The sequence below is a fragment of the Haplochromis burtoni genome, unplaced genomic scaffold, assembly GCF_018398535.1.
Source record: "Haplochromis burtoni strain Fernald_Lab_line unplaced genomic scaffold, NCSU_Asbu1 Contig_27, whole genome shotgun sequence".
Classification (NCBI taxonomy): domain Eukaryota; kingdom Metazoa; phylum Chordata; class Actinopteri; order Cichliformes; family Cichlidae; genus Haplochromis; species Haplochromis burtoni.
This window is the reverse complement of record NW_024582388.1, coordinates 2,974,983-2,996,278: the sequence shown is the minus strand read 5'-3', so window position 1 is coordinate 2,996,278 and position 21,296 is coordinate 2,974,983. Positions and strand designations below refer to the sequence as shown.

Genomic DNA, 21,296 nt, shown 5'->3' with positions numbered 1-21,296 from the left:
CTAAATTCATGTGAAGCAGATTAAAAAGCTGCCTTGGTTTAATGTTAGCTCTGGTTTCTCATTTTATGTACTTTTGGATATCATAGCATCTGACAGTGTTTACAGTGCATAAAGGCTTTCCTTTGAGAACTCCACTGTGAATCTCTTTGCTCTGATTAACAATGAGAACTGAGTGAAAAGAAACCAGTGATATCAAACAAACAATCACAGCTTTTGTTGTGATGCATTATCTGCATTTTGATGACTTACGAGCCAGTCATAATCTTTCCCAATCCTCAATCCACAGACCTCATACCCACGAAGCCTAAGAACAAATCTCTTGATTCGTCATTGCAGGTAGCAATGCCAGCATGAAGCTTTCCATCGAAAAGAAGAACAGTGTTCGGATCTGCCCAGTTTAAATGTTTTACATGTGTAAAGTGGTTTTCTGTCTTTTCATATGATTTTTAAGGAAGTAGTTCAGATAAAGGCCTAATAAAACTGAAATCAATGGAAAATGAAATCCAGGCTTTGGCGTAGTGGTCAGTTTATAGCTTGATTCGATGCATCTCTGCATTTTTAAATGCTCTGTGAAAGAGGAGGCTTTAGCATAATTTGCACAGAGGAAGGAGAGACTGCCATCAGTTTTCACTAATGAGCCAGGGATTGTTAGACCAAGACTGAAATAATCCATATTCAAACAGGGAGACGATGCAGCTTGGATCATTATCTAAATCCTGATAAATTGTGTTCTTATGTTATGTACAGTATATATCTGCTTCTGCAACACAACAGCGATTTATATGAAGCTACAAGTCTTCATTTTGATCCACTTAATATATTTGTGTCTGATTTACTCCATATTTTAATTATTTGATATTGTATTTCACCTTGTAATGCTAATAATATTCTTCACTGAGAGGGAGCGTCAGCTAAATGCAGTGATTGAAGATCCTTTTTTTAATGTGTGCTTGTCCTGCTCTTTTTTACTTACCTTTTTTCTTACTTTTCTTGCTAATTCTTACTTTATTTTACTTGAGATTAGGCAGGAAACAACCTGTGGAGAGTAATTATATTCCAAAAAGGATTATCTTTTTTTAACTCAGAAAAGAAATCGATATAAATTTGTTCCACCTCTGCATTATGTAGATGGTAGCAAAACAGCACACATAAAAATTTAAACAAGGTCATTGGAGTGAAATAAAATTGCCTGAGCTTCACCCACTGCTCTTTGCATGCATCGTGCACCTTCATCCACGCGTTAATAATTCAGAGCCAGGTGACAAAACTCAGGATTTACTGCTTAATGAGTAAAAGCCGGTGCAGAACAGTTTTGACATAACACAGGACGGATGCAGTGTTGGGATTACGTCAAGGCTGAATTAACAAAGGAGCAAATTGGGCAACAGCCCTTAGCTGTCCAATGCTCCAGGCTTACTGACTGTGGAGCAGATTTTATTTATTTATTTATCTATTTTGTGTTAAATTAATGAACCATTTGCATTTATTTGGGAATATTCACAAATGAACCACTATACCAGCTTGTAAAGCCAAGGGCAACGAGGTGAGTCCTTGATCTTAAAACTTTGTCTCGAGCCCAGTTTAAAATCTTTTAACCTGAAGCAAAATTCTGGAAAATAGAACAAAGCCATCAGATTAAGCCTCCCTTTACTCTTTATTCTAACATGTTGCATGTTGTTTAATGAACCTTTTAAATCAAATTACCACAAAATACGTTTAAATTTGGGAAATGTTTCACCAAAGGGGAAAAAAACAGAATACAGGCTGAAAGAATGAAATTTGAAGCTTTGATATTTTCGTCATTCTGGCCCTTCAGTGGTCCCTTGAAACCAAATATGACAATGGATAGATATGCTGGGGATATATAAGACACTCCGTGCTCACACAGTAAGGATTTATCAGTCACATAAGTAGCCACAAATGTAAGCATAGCCTTCTTTAATGTTTAATTTACTCTAAATGGGACCATAATTTACAAAATGAACATAATGCTCTCTTACATAGAACTCAGCCCAGTAAACTCATTAGGAACGTTTTAACTGAGACTATAAATCAAGGTTGCGTTAGGGTCAGTTTCTCATAGACTTCTTTATGTAGTGGGAAATGCTATGTATACATTGTTTTGGTTTAAATTGAAAACCAAATATATTTTTATATATGGAAATGAATTTAAAACATCTTGATTATTGGACTAACATGTGTGCTATCAACAAGTCATTGGCAGGAGGCTCCAAAACCAGTCGGTCAAACTCTAATTTGTAATCAACTCACATCCAAAGTGTCTGTCTCTTCCCTTCTGTCCCTGGCCCAACAGACCACATTAGTACAGTCACACCAAGGACATCCATTATGAGTCACATTATCCTCTGCTTCAGTAATAAATAATTGCCCACATCCTAATTTACTCCCCATGCCTTCCTCTTCACTCACCACCGCAATCGGCTCTAGTGCCACTAGATGGCGACAGCACCAAGCGAAAACCCAGAGTGCACTTGACAACTTCTCTGCCTCCAGACACAAAGCCCGTGACATCATCTGCGAAGGGACAGAGGGTGTGCGAAGGACAAATGTCTTGAAATGCATTACATCATTCGCCACTAATATGATAATATATCTCAAGCAGTGAGTGCGGTGCCAAGCATGAGAGGGGCCATAATCCATACAACGGTCGCTTCGAATGGGAACAAGAGGATAAAATGGAAGTGCTGGTGAGGGAGGAGTGAAGGGGGGTCCACACTGGAGTCGGGAGTGCAATGCTGAAGGTTATTCCAGACATTATTCCTCAATGAAAACGGTAGAGGAGAACAGGCAATAATCATAGTACATACTAAGCAAAGGAGAGCTTTAATGCTCTGTCTGTCTCCTGTCCTTGTCTGCCTTTACCCTGACAGAGCTTTGCTTTTTTTCTCTGCCAACACTTCACTCATTTTTCTTGTCATTAGTGGAACAAATAGTGAAGATGCCGCTGAAGAGAAAAAATGAGACATAGGTGGATGAGAAAGGAGATTTAAAGAAGGACTGATAAGTATAAGACGAGATGTAAGAGTTGAAAAACTGATAAAGACTAGACTTGTGAGACTTAGAGGAAAATTAAGAAGTAATTAAGAGAGATGGCAGATAAGGATAAAGAGGATAAAACAGCAGATATGAAAGGAGAACTGAAGCTATAGCAAAATCTGAAAAAGAGGCAGGGCGATGGCATAGTGGTAGGATGAAAATGAAAGAGGACAGGTGAAAGAGCAGGAGATCAAAGGATGCTAGAGAGATGAGAAAGGGACAAGATGGTTTGAGGAGAGAGAAAGAGGAGAGCAGAGGAGGACTAATGTCAGGTGAAAGGAAAGGTGTTGAGAGAAAATTAGAAGAATATTATCTGTGAGAAGGAGTGACAAGTCGAAGCAAATGGAGAGAAAAACAGACACTGAAAGGAATGGAGGGAGATCTAAACTGCAAGAGGGAGAGAGAAGATTTAAAACGATAATGAGAATCAGGGAGAGGAGATACACAGAATGACAAAATGAAGCAAGGGAAGAGGAAGGGAAGACTCATTTCAGGAGACACCCCGAAATGAGTTTTAAATGAGAGGAGTGACTAAGACTCAGCAGATGTTTGTTTTGGCTTTGTGCACTGTGCTCCACTGTCTCCCTCGCACTCAGGTAAACACTATCACTCTTGCTTGTGTGCTATACATAGACACACTTACTTACTTTTCACTCCAGTCTGCTTGACATGAGAAACTGTCAAAACAACTGTTTGAGTGCTGTATACTGCCAGTGTGAGTATGACCTAAATAAACAACAGCACACAAGGTGCACAAACTACATTTAAAGTATTTTTAGCCCCATCCCGGAGTCTCATTTACAAAATGAACAAAATATAATTTTATAAAATAAGCTCTCTGAAAATTGGGTTTTGGTAGCATAAATAAAAGGAGCTTTTACCAATGTTCTTATGAAACCGTGTCTTCTTTTATTTTATTTTTTTTAATACTGTGAAAAAATAATTACATAGAATTTGAAAGAAAAACTGAAATAAACAAAAACCATGAAAATAAAAGAACATTTCAATAATATCTTGTATGTTTTGCTTACATGTTTACAGTTTCTTTTCTTGACAAAAGGATAAACAAAGAACCCAACAAGAACATAATACACATGTGAACAATATATAGGGATATTTAAAAAAACAAAAAAGAGGATTATGGAGAATATATGCTTATTTAAGCACACAGGCTGTCCCTCTTTTGTCGCAGTGTACACCTTCATTTCACTGTACCGATCATTGTCATCATATGCTTTAAGATATCAAGCAGAACATCAGTTAATCTTGTTCGCTCGTGCAGCTGTTTCAGAGAACAGACAAGCTCAGCAGCTGGATGAGGGACAAGTGGACCAGTTCAGCTTCTTCCTCGTTTCCATAGGCTATATGCCACGTCTCCTTCAGTCTGTTTTACCAGCTGTTCAGCTTTTCACTAGGGTTTGACTGATATATTGTTTGAAAGGTCACAAAGAGCACTGTTCATTTTTCCCAAAGTGCCACATATACATTGTTTACATGGAACTTTGTAAGTATTAAGAAGGTCAAAATACACATTTTGAAGCGTTTTAGAATACTTAAAATTTTAGCACCAATCGAAGCGCCTGAAAATTAACCCTTCCTATTCTAACAGGGCACGTTATGTGAGGTTAAATGATGATATTGTTCGCTCAAGGCCACTCAGAATTCTCGGCTATTCAATTCAGTTACAGGAGTTTACACTTTTTAAAATTTAATGTAAGCAACCAAATGTAACAAAGTTGTGCGCCTTTCTGTTTTGACTTAACAATACTTTGAAAGTGTGTTGCAATAATAGGATTTCCTGTGGTAAATCGTTTTTTGGCCAATCAACATCCATTAACAGAGTTTTATTTGTGTTTCACGTTAATTCTGAATGATACTGTGTGAGTGAACACTAGAATAAAATGTGGTCTTTTTTTGTCCAGAAGCAGATGTTGACAATTATTTTTGCTGATGAGCTCCATTCACTGCTCTTCATTAAATATTGCATATGGGAAATGGTTTTATCAACTGTGACTTGCTTTGACAGCTTTGAGTGTTTTCTCAGTCAACTTCTTGGGGTCCCGACGTCATGAGCAGAAGTGAATCTGGCAGCAAAATCAAAGGATGCTGCAGCTTGAAAGTCAGGAAGGCCTGCCTTAGAAAACATACTCTACTCTGAGACCATAACTTATAAAGTGAACATCATGTTGTGTTAGTAAGAGTTGGAATGATTGACAGAGCCGATAAAGTCATCAGCAAAGTGTTAATTGAAGTCATAGATAATGTGTTGGGGCTATTTCTCCATAGACTTCTACACAAACTGACTTCTTCCTTCACCCAAAGTTATTTGCTGTGTACTGTACTGCTCTGTGTCCCTTTGTGTCATTGTCATTTAACACAGAAGGTTTATTTCTCATAGGATTAGCTTTCATTTGAACTTTGTGCATGGACTGAAAATTTTTAATCTGCCATCGGTGATTAAATTATGACACTATTACAGGTTAATGAAACAACTAAAGCACATCACCTTTGAATACCAGTACCATTTTGATCTCAGATGAGGTTGGATATAAACTAGATCACAGAGTATACACAGTATTATGCAGTAGTAGGGTTGCAAAAAATATTTTCAAATATTCATTTAACTGTTAAATATTACATTTTCTTTGTGTAGCCTAGCTGTGGTCAGGAGTGATCTCCATCATGCCAGCAGGTGACAACACAACTGTTTGATCGCTATTATATTTGCTGAAAATATCAGTCAAACCCTAATTTTTAAAGCCCAGTGGTTCCCACATATTTCAGATGATATGAAAACACACTTGGGTTACATGTAGCCAAAACACACGCACTCCCACACACACACTCACAATCACATATGAACTTACATAAACACAATAAACACAAATGGCTGTTGCATTTGTTTTTCTGCTCAGTTCATTTTTTGCACAGTCTTCTGGCACTCACTGGAAACTCCAAAAGGTAAAAATGGACACCGAGCCACTTCAGTCACTGTTGGCCGGGCCTGTCACAGCACAGCACAGCATGGAACGGAGCAGTTAGCTGTTGGTCTGGCCTGAATATAGCCTGCGTTGGCCTAGTTGAGGCAGAATTTTGGCTATTTGTGGCCTGGCTGGGCAGTCGTTTTGGCCACGGATGCACAAAACCCTTCTCACTTTTCACTGGGTTGATTAATTAGAACCCGGCTATCTGATGCATACAACATAAAATAAAGTACTGTCTTTAAAAGTTAAATCACACGCTTTCAACTACAGTGGTGATGAATCACTATAAAGTAATAGAAAAAAAATAAAATACTGATTTTCTTGAAAAGAAACATGATTATGGAATAATTTAACAATGGATGAATGTCATGAGCTCATGAAGCTATATAGTCTCTAAAAAAGACACCCGACATACAAACATTTATGCAAGCAAGATAGATATATCGACCCCATATGTTGTAATCTTGGAAGAAAGCTATGCTGCGATGATTTTTTTTTTTCCATGAAAAGGCAGGTTCATCCTCTAAATTTGGAAGCTTGTAGGTGGCAATTAATATGACATGGGGGAGAGAGTAGAGTACTCCTTCTACATAAGAGCATCAGTACACATTGCAGTGACAGGTACATATGGAAAAGGGGGGAAAAGGACATAAAATAACAACCCAGTGGGGTAAACACCTCGTCTCTTCCAAATCACACATCTTTTCGTTGCTGAACCAAATCTAAACACATGGTCTGCATTTTTGGCATCTGTGGTGTCTTTTACATATTCATATGTCCCCACTGTCAACAAACCGTAAACAGTAAAGAGGCAAAAACTAAGTACCTGGATGGCCTGGCCATGTATTTGTTGGCCTCAGTACCTCCTCTGTGTCAAATGTACTCCTTCTACACAAGGTCATAACGACATTGTATGTCAGATGCAAAATACTGCGCAGCTACAACTCTGTAAAAGGTTGTAAAGAGGTAATAGTATGCAATACCAAGGCTGTGATAACCATATAAATTTAAAAGGCTGCTCCACCTGCCATTCTTTTCTCTGAAAAGGTTTATATAGTGACCTTGGAGCTACAAGGTTCAATCTGATGTTCTAATCAGAAACGGTGTGTCTGTGGTTTCATTTCTCTGTGTTTATTCAAAACAGAGGCAATAAATACATTTTTTACAGCCCCTTAGCACACAATTACCATAATATACCGAGAGGGGTTGATAGGGCGGCTGATACACGCAATGATTACCTCTGGAGGTGCTGAGATTTCAGGCTTCCCTTTGCAGCCTGGGGTCTTATTTTAAAACACCACTATTATCTGTTCTCAGATTTTAACTGCTGTAGAATAAAGGTACAAGTGGGTGAAACTTTATTGCTTCTGCTCTCTCGTAACTGTGTCTGTCCAGTAAAGTATACACAGTACAGTATGTGCTCTTAGGAAAAGGTACAATTCCCAAGAGTTGCTAAAAATGTGAACTGTCTTAATCTTTTGTGAGCAATAAAACTGGAGATCAGCCGATGAACCTTATAAGCTAAAGGTCAGTATATAGTGAAGACTGATGCTGCTGCATCTAATCAACAAACACGTCACCAGAAGGTGAAGTTTTGAAGTTATACGGTGAAGCAATCCAACCAAATCTCAGTAACAAAGTGTGCAAATTGTAACAACATTAGTGTGATAATCATTGCAAATGGCCAAACAGCTATTCAGTGACATTACTTTAGAGGAGCAACGTTTTAAATGCTGATCATAGGGGTTAAAGGTCAATCACATGCATCAAAAGCTGACACAACATAATGGGAAAAATCTCGGACATAACATACCACCAAATTCCTGCTGCAGTGAGGAAACCAGCATACTTACACATACTTCAAAATGTACAAAGTACCATATGAGCTAGATAGAATCCTCTGTACTTTCACTTTGATATGTTTGAACCTTCTCTTTGCTTGCAAAGTTTACAGCACAGCTCAACCTGAGCAGCTGCTGCTTCTCCATCCATTTCAATTGAATGTCGTCAACATTTGAAAAAGGCAGTCCAGTCAGAAGACTGGAAGTCAAAGAAAGAGCTTCACACCAAACAAAGATATCCATTAAAGACATTTGCCTTTGCTGGATATTCATCATTCTGAAGTGAAGCTCTTCATGTTTTTTCTAATTTAAGTCTACAACATCCACTTTAAAAACACCATCCATCTCTTTGTAAAGGAACGTTTCCAATACGATGCCACATACACATTAAAAAGTGAGTGTCACCCAAAATGCTGAACCTTTGGTCCACAACTCCTTATAAAAATACTATAAAATGTTTCTGAATGCCGTTATTATTTTTTTTTCAATACCGTTCCGTATAAATATGGAAAAAAAATCTATTCTACTGTGCAAGTGATAGAAACACATACGTTTTTGACACTGAGGACAGGGGAGGTATCTTTTTGTACAAATTGCAGAAATTCATTTAATGAAAAAGCACTCCCACCTCGTTTCACAAAAACCATTTATAGCATTGACCTTGAGTGAAATGTATAGAAATGCATCATGATGATAAAAATGAAAGATGGGGTGAAGGAGCATAGAAACGCTTGCTACCGCTCCGGTCATCTTAGATGTGGCATGTACAAAATCTCATCATCCAGAGCACCTCATTGTCCACGCTTTACAAAAAGAAGACACGTCTTAATAGTTCGTATGTGTTGGCACATAAGCACTGGCACTCTGGTCACTCACCTTAAGAAGCTTTGTCCCATTTAAATCAAGGTAGATCTTGTAAGGAATGGCAATTGGGTGAGTTTTAGTGAGGAAAGGGGAGTCAAAAAGTGCCACATATACTATTAGTCCAAGCTGCCCCATTGATGCAATACATAGAAACAAATAGGCTTGTAGAGATCTGTGTGTGTGTGTGTGTCTGCACGTGTGTGTTCTGCAATTTGTTAGAGTCACTAAATGTAAAACGTGTGACTAGCAGAGGGGTTTGCTGTAGGTCAATGTACTGCATCACAATGTATAGTTTTGTACAAGGAAACATCTTTAAAATGACCCTAATCTCCATGTGCGGTTATTTACAGAGATGGGGCGGCAGGACCATGTGATGGAAGAAAACGGTCCAAGAGCAAGATGAGAATTGCTGGAAGAGAAAGGATCACTCGGCATCCCCTAAGCTCCTCTTCTTCATCGTGTCTTCAAAGTGCTCTTCTTGTCTTTTTGTCTGTTTTCTCTTGATTGTGGCTCTCGCTGTTGTTTTTATTGGAGCATAAACATTGCAGACAGAAGATCTTCTTAGATGTGTATGAATATCGCTGTGCATGTGTTGCATGTATTGCTGTGAACCGTACAATATGCGATGCTGCTAACTGCTGGGTGTTTTATCAACTCAGAAAATTAGCCGAATACCATGCAGTGGTTAGGATGAAAACAGAAAACAGATTCTTAGGTGTTTATGTATAGATATGAGGGCATTTTTTGAAAATTTCAAAGATTTTTTTTTATGTTTCTGTGTAATAAGTACTGCTCCTGTAAAAAGCAAATCCAAAAAGCTTGTATACCACTTTCTCACACATGAGTCTGCATCCGTTGTGTGTGTCTCTGCGAATAGTCAGAAGGTGGAGATGAGTATGAGAAGCGAGTGGAGCTTCCATACTTTCCCAGCCCTGTTTCAGGACTTTGTGGTCCTGGTCCTGGTCCTGGTCCAGGTCCTGGTCCTGGTCCTGGTCCTGGCCCCGGTCCTGGACCTGGCCCTGGCCCTGTCCCTTGTCCCGTTGGGTACATCTCATAGGCTGGCCCTTCCTCTATGGGTGGAGCAAAGCCCATGCGGTAGCTGGGATACTGGGAAGGGTATCCGTAGTTGTCATAAGCCAGTTGGGTGGTGCTGTCCAGCAGGCCACAGTCTCCAGGGTATTCTCCGGGTGACTGAAGAGCTGGATTAGCAGGGGCTTGCTGGCTTTGTGCTGCCCTGGAGAATGTGTTGAATTGGGCATAAGTAGAATGGGACATCCTGGATGGTGGGCGGGGGTCGTAGCAGCCAGCTCTTGAGCCCGGCACCGCACTGGGGGGAACTGCACCGCTGGCAGACGCAGAGGGTCCGCTGGAAGTTGCTCCTGCTGGTCCGCTGCTTGGGTTTGGAGAGCGAAACTCTCCCTGGTAGTGGACGACCCGGGACTGGGGGCGCGCCTCGTCATGGGTTGTAGCACGGACATTGTAGTAGCCATTGGTTGGATCCTGTGATCAGAAAAAGAATATAGATTTTTCAGTAAATCCTAATATTTCTCTCTCTTCATATACGATCTGTTCTGTGCTTGTGTTAGCTTAGTTTACACTTTGTTTCTATTACAAAAACTGTCTCTTTTGTATAGAGTATAAAAAAGCCAGCTTAGATTTTTCTTTGAATCCATTGGAGTCACCCTACCCCCAACCCCCACCCCTCATCTGCTGGCCAATGGTATATTATCCAGGTTTAAGACATGTATGCGTCTTTTAAATATAATCTATTCTTAGTAAGGCATTAATGCTTTTTATAGACTACTAAAGGGTTAGTATGCCAAGCAAGTGGTGAATATTTTTACCACTTGTTTGGGATATGTATTTTATATTACACTGTTGCTACAAAACAAATCAAAAGGAAAAAAGTATAATAATCTAAAAATAAAAGTTAAATTAGAGTTCTACAAATCTTGCATTATGTTGTCTTATATTGCTGAAATTGTAGAGTGTCACAAGATATGCATGGTGATAATGGTGGTGTGCTGTTGTTTCATGCATACACACAAAAATGTAATGATATGAGTAATGCAGCACTGTGTATGTGTAATAGAAATTAATTATTAAATACCAAAATATTACCAAAGACAGATATGTACTCTAATTACATTTACATATAAAGGGTTACGTCCAAACATTTAATATTTTTTATTTCTTGACAAAACTGCTGGGAAAGACCAAAACCACCAAGGCCAGGACTATTTACAAAGAGTTGTTTCTACACAGGCTCTTTGCATTTGGTAGTATGGACTAAAATTCAAAGCAGTGTTTTTGACTTTGACTCTTCTTTGAACTTGCACCTCCTCATCTAGGATTGAAATCAATATGAATTCCTCCAAGCAACCACTGTCTGCCATGCCCACAACAAGCCGAATATGCCAAAAAAGGCTCTAACTTACAGTACGGTGTAAAGATTGTATAGAAACAATGAAAAACTCTGCTAACACTGAAACGCTCGATATCAAACCTGAAACTTCAGCATCCTGTGGAGGACTTTGCTGCTTTATCACCCAGTTTAAAAATGCTTAGGAAAGTAATCAAGAAGTAATCAAGTTAAATATGCTACATTACTGGTGAAGAAACTGAAACACTTGCATTGTTTATTTATTGTCTTTTACTTATTTAGTCTAGAAAAGTTAAAACTACGTTATTTGCAGCCGTGTGCCAATCACAGTAGGGTCGAGCTGCCAAAGAATACAGAGTTCTGGCCTTTTCAAGAGATACCCGATCATCAGACTCTATAAGTGAATCCAGATACAGATAGTGGAGGTTTCTATGCCAGGACAGTCACACTCAAAAAAAAAGGCACTACAGAAAAAGTTGCTTTAACTGTGATGTAAAGCCAGGACCTGAAGAACATGATCACAAATCTCATGCACCACGCCAAAAGTCCAGCGATGCTCTAGATAAGTGTTTTTTTTATTTTAATCCAGCGCGAGCATGCCAACATATCTTCGCTGACTCATCTCACCTTGAGCTCGTACTCCTCCCGGGTGTCACTCTCGCTTCTGACGTCCTGCTTCAGGTCCATGTCATCTTTGAATGGCTGAGTGGAGGGAGAGAGGGAAACAGAGGGCAGAAACTAAACCATCAAACAACGAAACACACACACGGAAAGAGGGAGGGTGAAAAAGGAAAGGAGGAAGAAGAGAGGGGGGGAAGAGGAAAACAGAGTTTCAGGTTTTGAATCCCAAGAGACTGGAAGACGAGAAACGGTTAGTTGTTGGAGAAAAAGGTGTTTTTGCCCGAGCTTTAAAACCGCGTCAGAGGAGCTGCGTCGATTAGATTCTCCAGGACTTCCGGGGTTGAATTCTCCTCTAAAAGGAACAAAATGTTAAAATGAGTGTGTGTCTGTATATTTGTTTATTATTTCTGTGTTTTTTGTGTGCACAAATATGTGTGCATTGAGGAAAAACGGTGTATTTTTTTCCCCCAGTTAGTTTTTCTCCTGTATCTATGCGTGAATGTCTTGTCCTTGTTTCTCCTCATATGTGTGTGTACACATGCTTCATTGTGCTTTATTGATTTTGAGTCGAGTGTGTGCGCGCATATATTTTGACATCTTTTTTATGGATTTGTGTTTTTAGTGTGTCTTTAGTGAGGCCTTGTGCGTGTGTCTTTGTTCCCATTGTGTGATTGTGAGAATGTCTGTGTGTGCCTCTCCTGCCAAGTCGCCTTTAGTGTCAGTGTATCTGTACATTTAAGGCCATTGACCCATACGCCTCCTCTCCACGGCCCCCGGTGACTCAGATGGGAGTTTACTCACAGAGTACATAGCCTTGACCATCCGGGTTGCTGTGGAGACGTTGGCCGCCTCCTCCTCCAGGCTGTGGGTTTCTTTGTTCACCGTTTCTACCTTGATGTCTGGTTTACCGAGGGTGACACCCCTTCGACCTGGAAGAAAAACACAACCGCCGGTTATAATGTGTGGTAATGTTAAGATAAATGATTGACTTCTTTTTCAGTCTAGCTAGAAAAGTAGCAAGAAAAGAAAACTTCAGCATTATTTTTTGTTTTAAATTTGTTCAGCTTGCCTGGTTCATTATTTGCCTTGGCATGCTGACAGCCTTAAAAGAAATGAAAAATATCACAACATGAACTCTAAAGATATGACAGTGAAAGAATATGCTAAAATATCTCCACTCTACTTGGGCAATAATTTCTTTATCAGGGGTTGTTTTGATTAAAATTTATAAGAAAGATAAATATCGTTTCAGCAGATGTCTCTGTCTGCAAATCCAAGGATGATTCATTATTTGCTTTGTTGCCTTTTATATACGAACTTCTCAGTTTTAACCACCTTTGTCCTTTCCTTGTAGGTGTGATATTAGTTTTTTCTTATTTGTTTATGTGGTTATCATTTTGTATTCTGTGTCTATATGTATTGTTTCATAGTTTGTGTATCTTGGTATACTGTCGTTGTTAATCCATCTGCTTGGCTGAACTTTGTATTTTGGGTCGGCTACTGTTTCGTATGGTGGCCCTGAGAGGCCAAACGGACTGCAACTTAAGAAAACACCAGCAATAAGAAAAACGCTGCAAAAGCACACAAAACACAACGGAAATAGGACAAACGACGACGGGAATAGGAAAAAACTGATTTCCAAAATCACAAGGGAAGTGTTTCTGGGGAGACAATAACCTGATGGACCAGTTGCAGGAACCCAAAACGATTCATATAATACTTATGACGGATTTTTAGGCTAATAGTTAGGCTAACACACTTACCTCTCATCTTTTCTTTCCTCACAAAACCGATAGATCGTCCACTTCTTTTAAGTGTCTCCCAGCGCAATTAGCATATTTTGGCTCCTGCAACTGGTCCGTCGGGTTATTGTCTCCCTTGAGCTTTTGGAAATCTGTTTTTTCCTATTTCCGTTTTGTTTTGTGTGCTTTTGCAGTGTTTTTCTTATTGCTGGTGTTTTCTTAAGTTACAGTCCGTTTGGCCTCTCAGGGCCACCATAGTTTCGTGTTTCTGACTTCAGCAGCTTAGTTTTCTAAAAGTAGATGCTGTGGAAGTGTCTGCAATTTTTTATTTTAAAAAAGCCTTCAGAACAAATAGCATACCATGTGAAAGAATCTAATTTTTTTTAGCCAGTTTTTCTCAAAAACAAGCAGCTCCACAAGCGGATTTGAAATAAAAACGAAATGATGACGTCCTTTACCTGTAGACTTTCAGCTTCACTGTAGGAATGACAGTCATTTATTAAATATTTTTCCATTTATATGGCTCAAAAGTAATTGGACAAACTGTCATAATTTTAAATGTTGGGAAAGTTTTTAATACTTGGATGAGATTCTTTTGCAGTCAATGAATGCCTGAAGTCTCAGCCCTGAGTTATGTTTCCTTCCTGCAGCCGTTTCAGTCTCAGTTGCTGCTCATTTTTGGGTCATTCTGCATTCCTTTTTTACAGTTTTAATAAATGAGAAGCTGCTCTGTTGAGTTGAGATCAGGTGACTGTCTTGGCCACTCCACAATATCAATTTTTTTTACTTTGAGAAACTCTTTTGCAGCATGCTTTGGCTCAGTATCCATTTGCACAGGCCCGTGCTATAATATTACTATAATATTATTATAACATCCGTGTGCTCTTTCTCTCCTCCATACGTTTCTATTAAACCCTTCAAATTAAAGCTGGAAAACCTAAACCCCACCTTTCCAACACATTTTGTGAATTTAAACTTGGTAAAAGTCAACCTAAATACCTGTTGATATTAAATATACTTACTGTGTGCAAATGGCTTTATTGAGCTAGGATAAGGCAGTCTTGTCTATAACTGCAAACATGTAAATATTAGGGCAATAAAAGAAGTGTATTTCTATACTGTCTCGTGCAACTTAAAATGCTCAACTCAACATGCTTCAGTCGCAAAGCAGTCAACATTTGTCAGCACAAACAACTCACTTCCACAGCCAGAAACCTTAAAAGTAGAGATTTAAATCTGTGAAGTGTCGCGCTGCATCGTAGACGACAAATGAAAGACTGTTTATCTGGAGCCACAAAGATGTTTGTTTGAGTTTCTATTTCCAAACGGTGTCTTTTCTGTAGAGGTGTTATCAGCTCTGAACCAGAAAAAAATACACTCTTATCCACAGAAAATCCCTCTGGGGACTCTGCCAGTCACCTTCACTGTCTTTCCCACTTCTTTATTTGAGATGGAGCAGCTCAAAATTAAACAACTAAGAGACGCCGCTTGTTTTTAGCTCCCCGTTTAACAGAAGCGTGATTTGTGTTCATAAATACTAATTGGATTGCTGCAGGCTGTAGAAATAACATATAGGAATTCATAATTTAAATACTATTCACCTCTGAATGCTCTTGTTTTCTGCTCTGTTGTTTATGTACTTTATCTAGCATAGAAGCAGCTTATAAATATAAGTCAAAAGAATTAAAAGGGAAATGTACAGTAGGCGTTTTAAGGCAGTTTGCCATATTATATGAATATTCATTAATATCGCTTGCTATATGGCTGGCAAGTGTCCCTTTTTTCCAGGAAAAGCAGAATGACAGTTGTAGAGAGTGGATAAAAGAAAGACTGATAGACACACACACAATATAAGTGTGTGGATGCCCCTACACAAACACATTAGAGAGCGACTGTGTGCACTCACTGCCTTTGCGTTGGCGGTACAGGAAGAAGGCGAGCGCCAGTAGAAAAATAAGCAGCAGAATGGAGGAGCCCACCGTGCCACCAGCGATAATTCCCACTGGAACAATATCTGAAACAAACACATGCAGAAAAAGGGTATGGGGTTGAGGGACAGCTGCTGCCTCATTGTTACAGAAACCTGCGCGGATGCAGCGTCGTTTAAGCACAAATCCACTGGTGTTCTAGCTTAATATTGAATCTCTGAGGGCTGCTTCTGTTGATAAGGTGCAGAAGCAGCACCAGTCAGACAAGGAATGAAATGCTTTAAGTGAACATGTGAGGGGAAAATCCAGGCTCCGTCTCTTTTTCTCGCTTTCAAAGATGTTTGGGAGATTTTCTGAAGCCGGCGAAATCTGACAGTTGAAACAATAACAGTTTGACAGAGCACGGAGAAGCCATTTTCTCAATGTAATGTGGCATACCAAGCTCTGGCAATAAAATATGTAACCATCCAGAATGGACTAACAACACTATCTATCTGTTCTCTGGCTGAGGCCACAGCTTAATAATCTTGTTCAAGGGCATTTGAGCTTGTAAGGAAGAGAAGAACATCTTGTTCCGGGACATTAAGTTCCCCGTCTGATTTTTTTTTTTCTGTAAACAAATTCAGCGCTTAAAAACTCAGCTGTTTGCCTTCATCACAAAACAAACGACAAAGCACACAACCGACCGTCATCAAATTTGGAATTAAGTTTCTTAATTCTTATGATGAAGATTACGTGATATTGCCTTTCTTCAGTTGAGCCACACACATAGATGAGTGAGGAGCATCTAGAAATGAAGAGATATAGAGATTTTTAATATGAAACATCCAGTTGATATTTCATTCTTTATATTAATATTTTGTTGATGTAAATTCCTGTTGCGCATCACAAAAAGCTCACCCAGAAAATTTTTTTCTTCATGGTATTTAAAGCCCAACAAATTAATTTAACACCTTCCTAATAAATTATTTCCAAAGCCAATTTTTTTTGAAAAATTGGAAAGCTGGAGTATTTCTCACAAAGTTTGCCACATCCGAATGATTTATACAGAAACGCCACACCTGGAACCCAACAATGAGAACTTTGCAACTCATAAATTTAACTACAGTTAAAGCGTTTTGCATTCACAAAAGGCTTCCCTCAGAAAAGTCCAGTGTAATGTTAACATCCATGGTTGCTACATCTAATCTTTGTCTTCTTCTATGCTTTTGCTTTATGTATGTAAACTTCCACAATGCAGTAGCCAAACAGAAAACATAATTCTAGCATTAAACTAGGAAGGCAAGAGGGGTTTTGTGCTTCTGCCAGTGGAGTAGTTGTGTATCTATGTGTTTGAAAAGACAAGAAGAGTAGCTCATGAAAATTGGATACACATTTATGATATATTTGATAAATATTTTAATTCTGTTTACTAACATATTTACTACTACTTACTGCAATCTGCATTGATCACGCTCAAAATTGATCAAGCTTCATCTGTGCTTTAAAGTTGAACAAGTTATAAAAAATAAAAAAAACCCTAAAACCCTAACTTCAACACAGTCTCTCCATAATGATGCATTATAATTCCATTATGCTAATATTTGAATTGATAATAGCAAGTAAAGATGACTGTAGTTTATTTTCTGTAATGTGTACATGTGAGGAGTACTCAGCATGACCACCATGTTCAACATATGTTTCCCTTCCCCCCCTTCATACCTTTCTCCTCCAGTGTGATAATCATGGTGCCAGGTCCGAAGGAGTTCCAGGCAGTGCAGTTGTATGGGGAGTGGAAGTCTGACTCCATGACATTGTTGATGGTCAGGGTGGAGAGAACAGCCCCGCCTTGAGATGGAGGTTTACTCTGCTCCACTGTGTACCTCTCCATTAATGTGCCTTTCTCTTTTTCCCAGACGTTTTCCTTCCACGCCCAAACCTGTAACAAAGATACCAAAGGCCTGACTTCTAAACCTGGACAACCTGACAGAGAAGAGGCCAAGGCTATCACACACAGCTGGTAAAATACATTTTAAGATGTGAGTAAAAACATTTTGGAGTTTGCATTTGTTCTGTTTCTTCAAAGCCTCTAAAAAAGCTGCCCAAGTGTACTTCAGTTTTAGATTAAGTTAAGAATAAAGACTTGATATATCTGTAAATATATAAATATGTGCCTAATCAACACATCTCCTCCAAGCTGTATTAATGTGATGCTGATCTAATCGCCAGCATCTGTAATTTGTTTGATTTTTATCTAAACTCCAACATTTTCTGCTGCAATCATCCACTTTAACCTCAGGGATCAATAATGCTGATTTCACTTTTTCACGATAGCCTCACATCGAGGGACGTACACACACACACACACACACACGCACACACGAGCAACAGATGGGCTGTTGTTAAGACGTGTTAAAAGAGACAAAAGCGAGGAAATACATTTTAAGATCGAAAGATTATATTTTCACACCTTGGTAACTGGTACACTATTCCCCAATTAAAATGTGTGCGCAGAGTTTTCTGAGTGGGTGAGAAAACAGTTCTGCTTAAGAAGAAGAGACACACACAGTGCAGCAAGTGTACACGAGAGGTAAAAACTCGAGCAGGTTTTTCTACTTAAAATCTGCTGAGGTGGAATTCCCAGGGTATTAAATATAGAGCATGACAATATCAAATATACATACACCCAAATGTTGGGCTAATGTACCTCTTAACCTGGCTTGAAAAAATAAAAAGGCGAATGTCTTTAAAGACTCAACCAGGGACGTTTTTTGCAGAACGCTTCATTTTCTTCACTCTCTCTCTTTAATCGCACTTCCTCACAATAATTATGTTGCACCACCTTTGTCTGCATCTCTGTCCCTCTTTCTCCGTACACACACACACTGCCCACACTTTTTCATACACACACACACACACGCACACACACAGCATCATACTTCATATTTTATGAGTCCCTGTGTCTCTGCATTAAGCCTAGACTATAATGTCATATCACATTATACGCTCTGAGCTCTCTGCCAATGCAGCAGGGGGCTGAAGCTTTCTAAAAGCTCTGATTTCTGTCATGTCGGCGCTGCACAATTGGATAATTGACGCTGAAAGGTACAAAATTTTACTCTCCCTCCATCTCTCTCCTTCTCATTTCGATCTACTTCACCCCCACTCTCTCTGACTCATCCTAGCCTTCAAACTCAAATGGTGTAAGTGGCTTTATTTCAGTTCTTTTTGCTTCTTTTTGTGATATGAGTGCATACTGGTCATCGTATTCTTTTTGAAATTTTATATAAAATGCCAAACCACTTATATTTTAACTTACACTTTAAATTAAATTTGAGTTTGGTCAGGCATTGCTCTCAGTGACTTTAGGAGAAAAACAGCACACACAGCTGGTATGGCAAATTCAGGCAGATACTCAATTATAGTTTTCTGGAAAGGCAATCTGAGAGAAAGCTTTCTTTAAAAGAAATGATGGTGCTTACTTTGAAAAGGACTGAACTGAGCTTCGGGTGCACAGCCTGATTCTGGATGCTGATTGTCTTTATGTGAGGGTTTGAAATTTATGTGATTATGGTATTTCTAAGTCATACTGATGGTATTTCGTAAGAAAACTGAGTCAGTCTTTAGGAAAAATAGCCTGAAAGTGTTCATTTCACGAATCGCAGTCCTACATCTTTACAAAGTCACACCTGAGCTCAAAGGAAGACCTTTAACCCACACACAGCACTGGAGGAGGTGTGGGTTGTGTAATGCCTTACTCAAGGGTAACTGTATAAAAGCTGATACAAGATTCAAATCTTTCAGCAACACATTTCTGTAACCTTCCAATCAGGCGATAACCAGCTCTGAGTAATGATACATATGAGGGGGTCACAATATAATATCTGCATATGGATAATGTAGAATCTGTAGGAAAGGAGCACAGCATATGGTGACAGGTGGTGACTGGTTTCTATCTGTAGTCCACTTGAAGTACATGTGTTATTAACCAGTCATGTTTACGTTTAAATAAATGCACCATTTTATTTATATATTTACAATTTTGCTCTGAATTCACAAATAATGAATATCTCGATAGCTGTTATCAGGTTACTAGAGCCATCAGTCGGATATCCTGAAAACACTCACAGGCTCAAACTTTTAGCTGGTTAAGGCTAAGTAAGTAAACTACCATATGAATACTTCAAGGTGAATATATCATAAATAAATTACATTTTTGCCAAAAGAAATCTATACCTACTTTTGTTTTTTTTTCCTTAATTGCAGATCACTTTTTACTCCTGTGTTGAAAAATGAGTCTTACATCATAAGAAGAGGAAGGGATGATCAATACTTTGATTGATCCTGATATAACTAAACTACACCAAAGGTTGTAGACAGTGAAATAAATCTGAAACCAACATTTGGCTGTCTTTGTAATGTGATTGATTCCATCACTGTGAAACTTCTCATGTTTACAATCGATTCCCAAAATAGAGGTACAAGCATCACTGCATCCCTGAAAGATGGTGGAGGATTCGGAGGAGATGATTCATTTAAAGAAACTTCAACATTTCTTGGTTCATTTTCTTTTATAATTTCATTTTTTTTCCACATATTTGACTTTAAGAGAGCAGTAAACATGCATGTATGGTAGATATTGCAGGATTACATGTTGATGTGAGCTTGGTCTTTTATTTGTAACAGCTAAAGACTTCCTGAAAGTTGACATATACACGTGCATCCACTGACTGAATGTATTTTTTCACTGGTGAAATAGTGGTAATTTGAGTGTCCTACAAAACCTGTGTGGTGACATTTAAAGGCTTGTAGAAACAGCTTTGTCAATAATAGAAAAATATGTCGTAGCTATTTTGTGATGGTGTGAGAGTTACAGCCAATTTCATACCTGCCTGTCATACACCAATTTGTTGTAAATTGTAAAAACTGCAGGCACGTTTAGCTGTGATTTATTACTTGGATCGTTTAATATGTTTTTGAACATTAAAGTCACAGTGATTTCCACTTTTTAATCACTTTTACTTTTCAATAAAAAGACTTAAAATGTGCAACTCACCGCAAGCCATTCAAACACAAAACCTTTACAAATACTTTAGTAACATGTAACGTGTGGCATCAATCGAAGCTGAATCTAATCTACTGCACTCCAACATCTCACTGGATCACGCTGCACAGTTTAGTGTGTGTGTGTCCTCTTTCTTTTCAGCCAAACACTACAGCAGCTGTTTTTGATGAGTCACACCTTCCACCACAGAGGAGGAACAGATTGTTCTCCCGTAATCATTGGAGAACAGTCGCTTATGTCGGTCTGTGTGACACAGGCTGGTGAGAGAAAGTAAAAATCATTTTGTTTTCGGGGTGGACGAGGCGTTGCGATCACGATTCTGTGTGAGGCAGATGCAATCTGAAAAGGTCAAGCACCTCTGCAGAAGATTACAACTTCCAAGGATGGACTTACAATCTTATCAGGTGGAGGGGTGCTGGCGATGTAACATTTGATCTCCCCTCTCTCCCCTCTGACAGCGTACTGAACCGGATCACTGGAGATGATAGGGGGGCCTGAACGGGTGAGATAGCACAAGGCAAAGAGAGAGAGCGAGAGAGAGAGAGGGATACATGCACAGAGAGGATTACTACAATGAAGAAAAACTGTCATTCATCAAAAAAAAATCATATTCATTTGTAGAATTAAGAGAGAACCCCAAAAAGCAAATGAGAAAATTTTTTTCTTATATAGTGTCTGCTATTAGAGGACATTGTTTGGCACAAATAATTGCTTTATTAAGGAAAGAAGAGGTGTATTCTCTAGTATTAATACATCCCATAGACAGTTCTTCAACCTCTATACCTCTATATTTCAGACTGCATTGATAATAGTGTTTCCTAACTCTGGCTAT

At 38.9% G+C, this 21,296-nt stretch overlaps 1 protein-coding gene across 2 annotated transcripts in view; it reads right to left on the bottom strand.

Annotated features, from left to right (window-relative positions):
* Window positions 1–5,965: 5,965 nt before the first annotated feature.
* The window catches only part of kirrel1b (kirre like nephrin family adhesion molecule 1b), a 78,169-nt gene continuing 62,838 nt past the window's right edge, over window positions 5,966–21,296 (bottom strand). The window contains exons 10-15 of one of the 2 annotated variants that reach the window (XM_005918084.3): window positions 20,858–20,958; window positions 17,122–17,338; window positions 15,399–15,506; window positions 12,552–12,679; window positions 11,757–11,867; window positions 5,966–10,246 (exon numbers count right to left, since the gene is read on the bottom strand). In XM_005918084.3, coding sequence (XP_005918146.1) covers window positions 9,581–10,246; window positions 11,757–11,867; window positions 12,552–12,679; window positions 15,399–15,506; window positions 17,122–17,338; window positions 20,858–20,958 — 1,331 coding nt within the window. In that variant the 3' untranslated portion in view covers window positions 5,966–9,580. The remainder of the gene's footprint in view (window positions 10,247–11,756; window positions 11,868–12,551; window positions 12,680–15,398; window positions 15,507–17,121; window positions 17,339–20,857; window positions 20,959–21,296) is intronic. The other variant, XM_005918085.3, reaches the window with a different exon arrangement.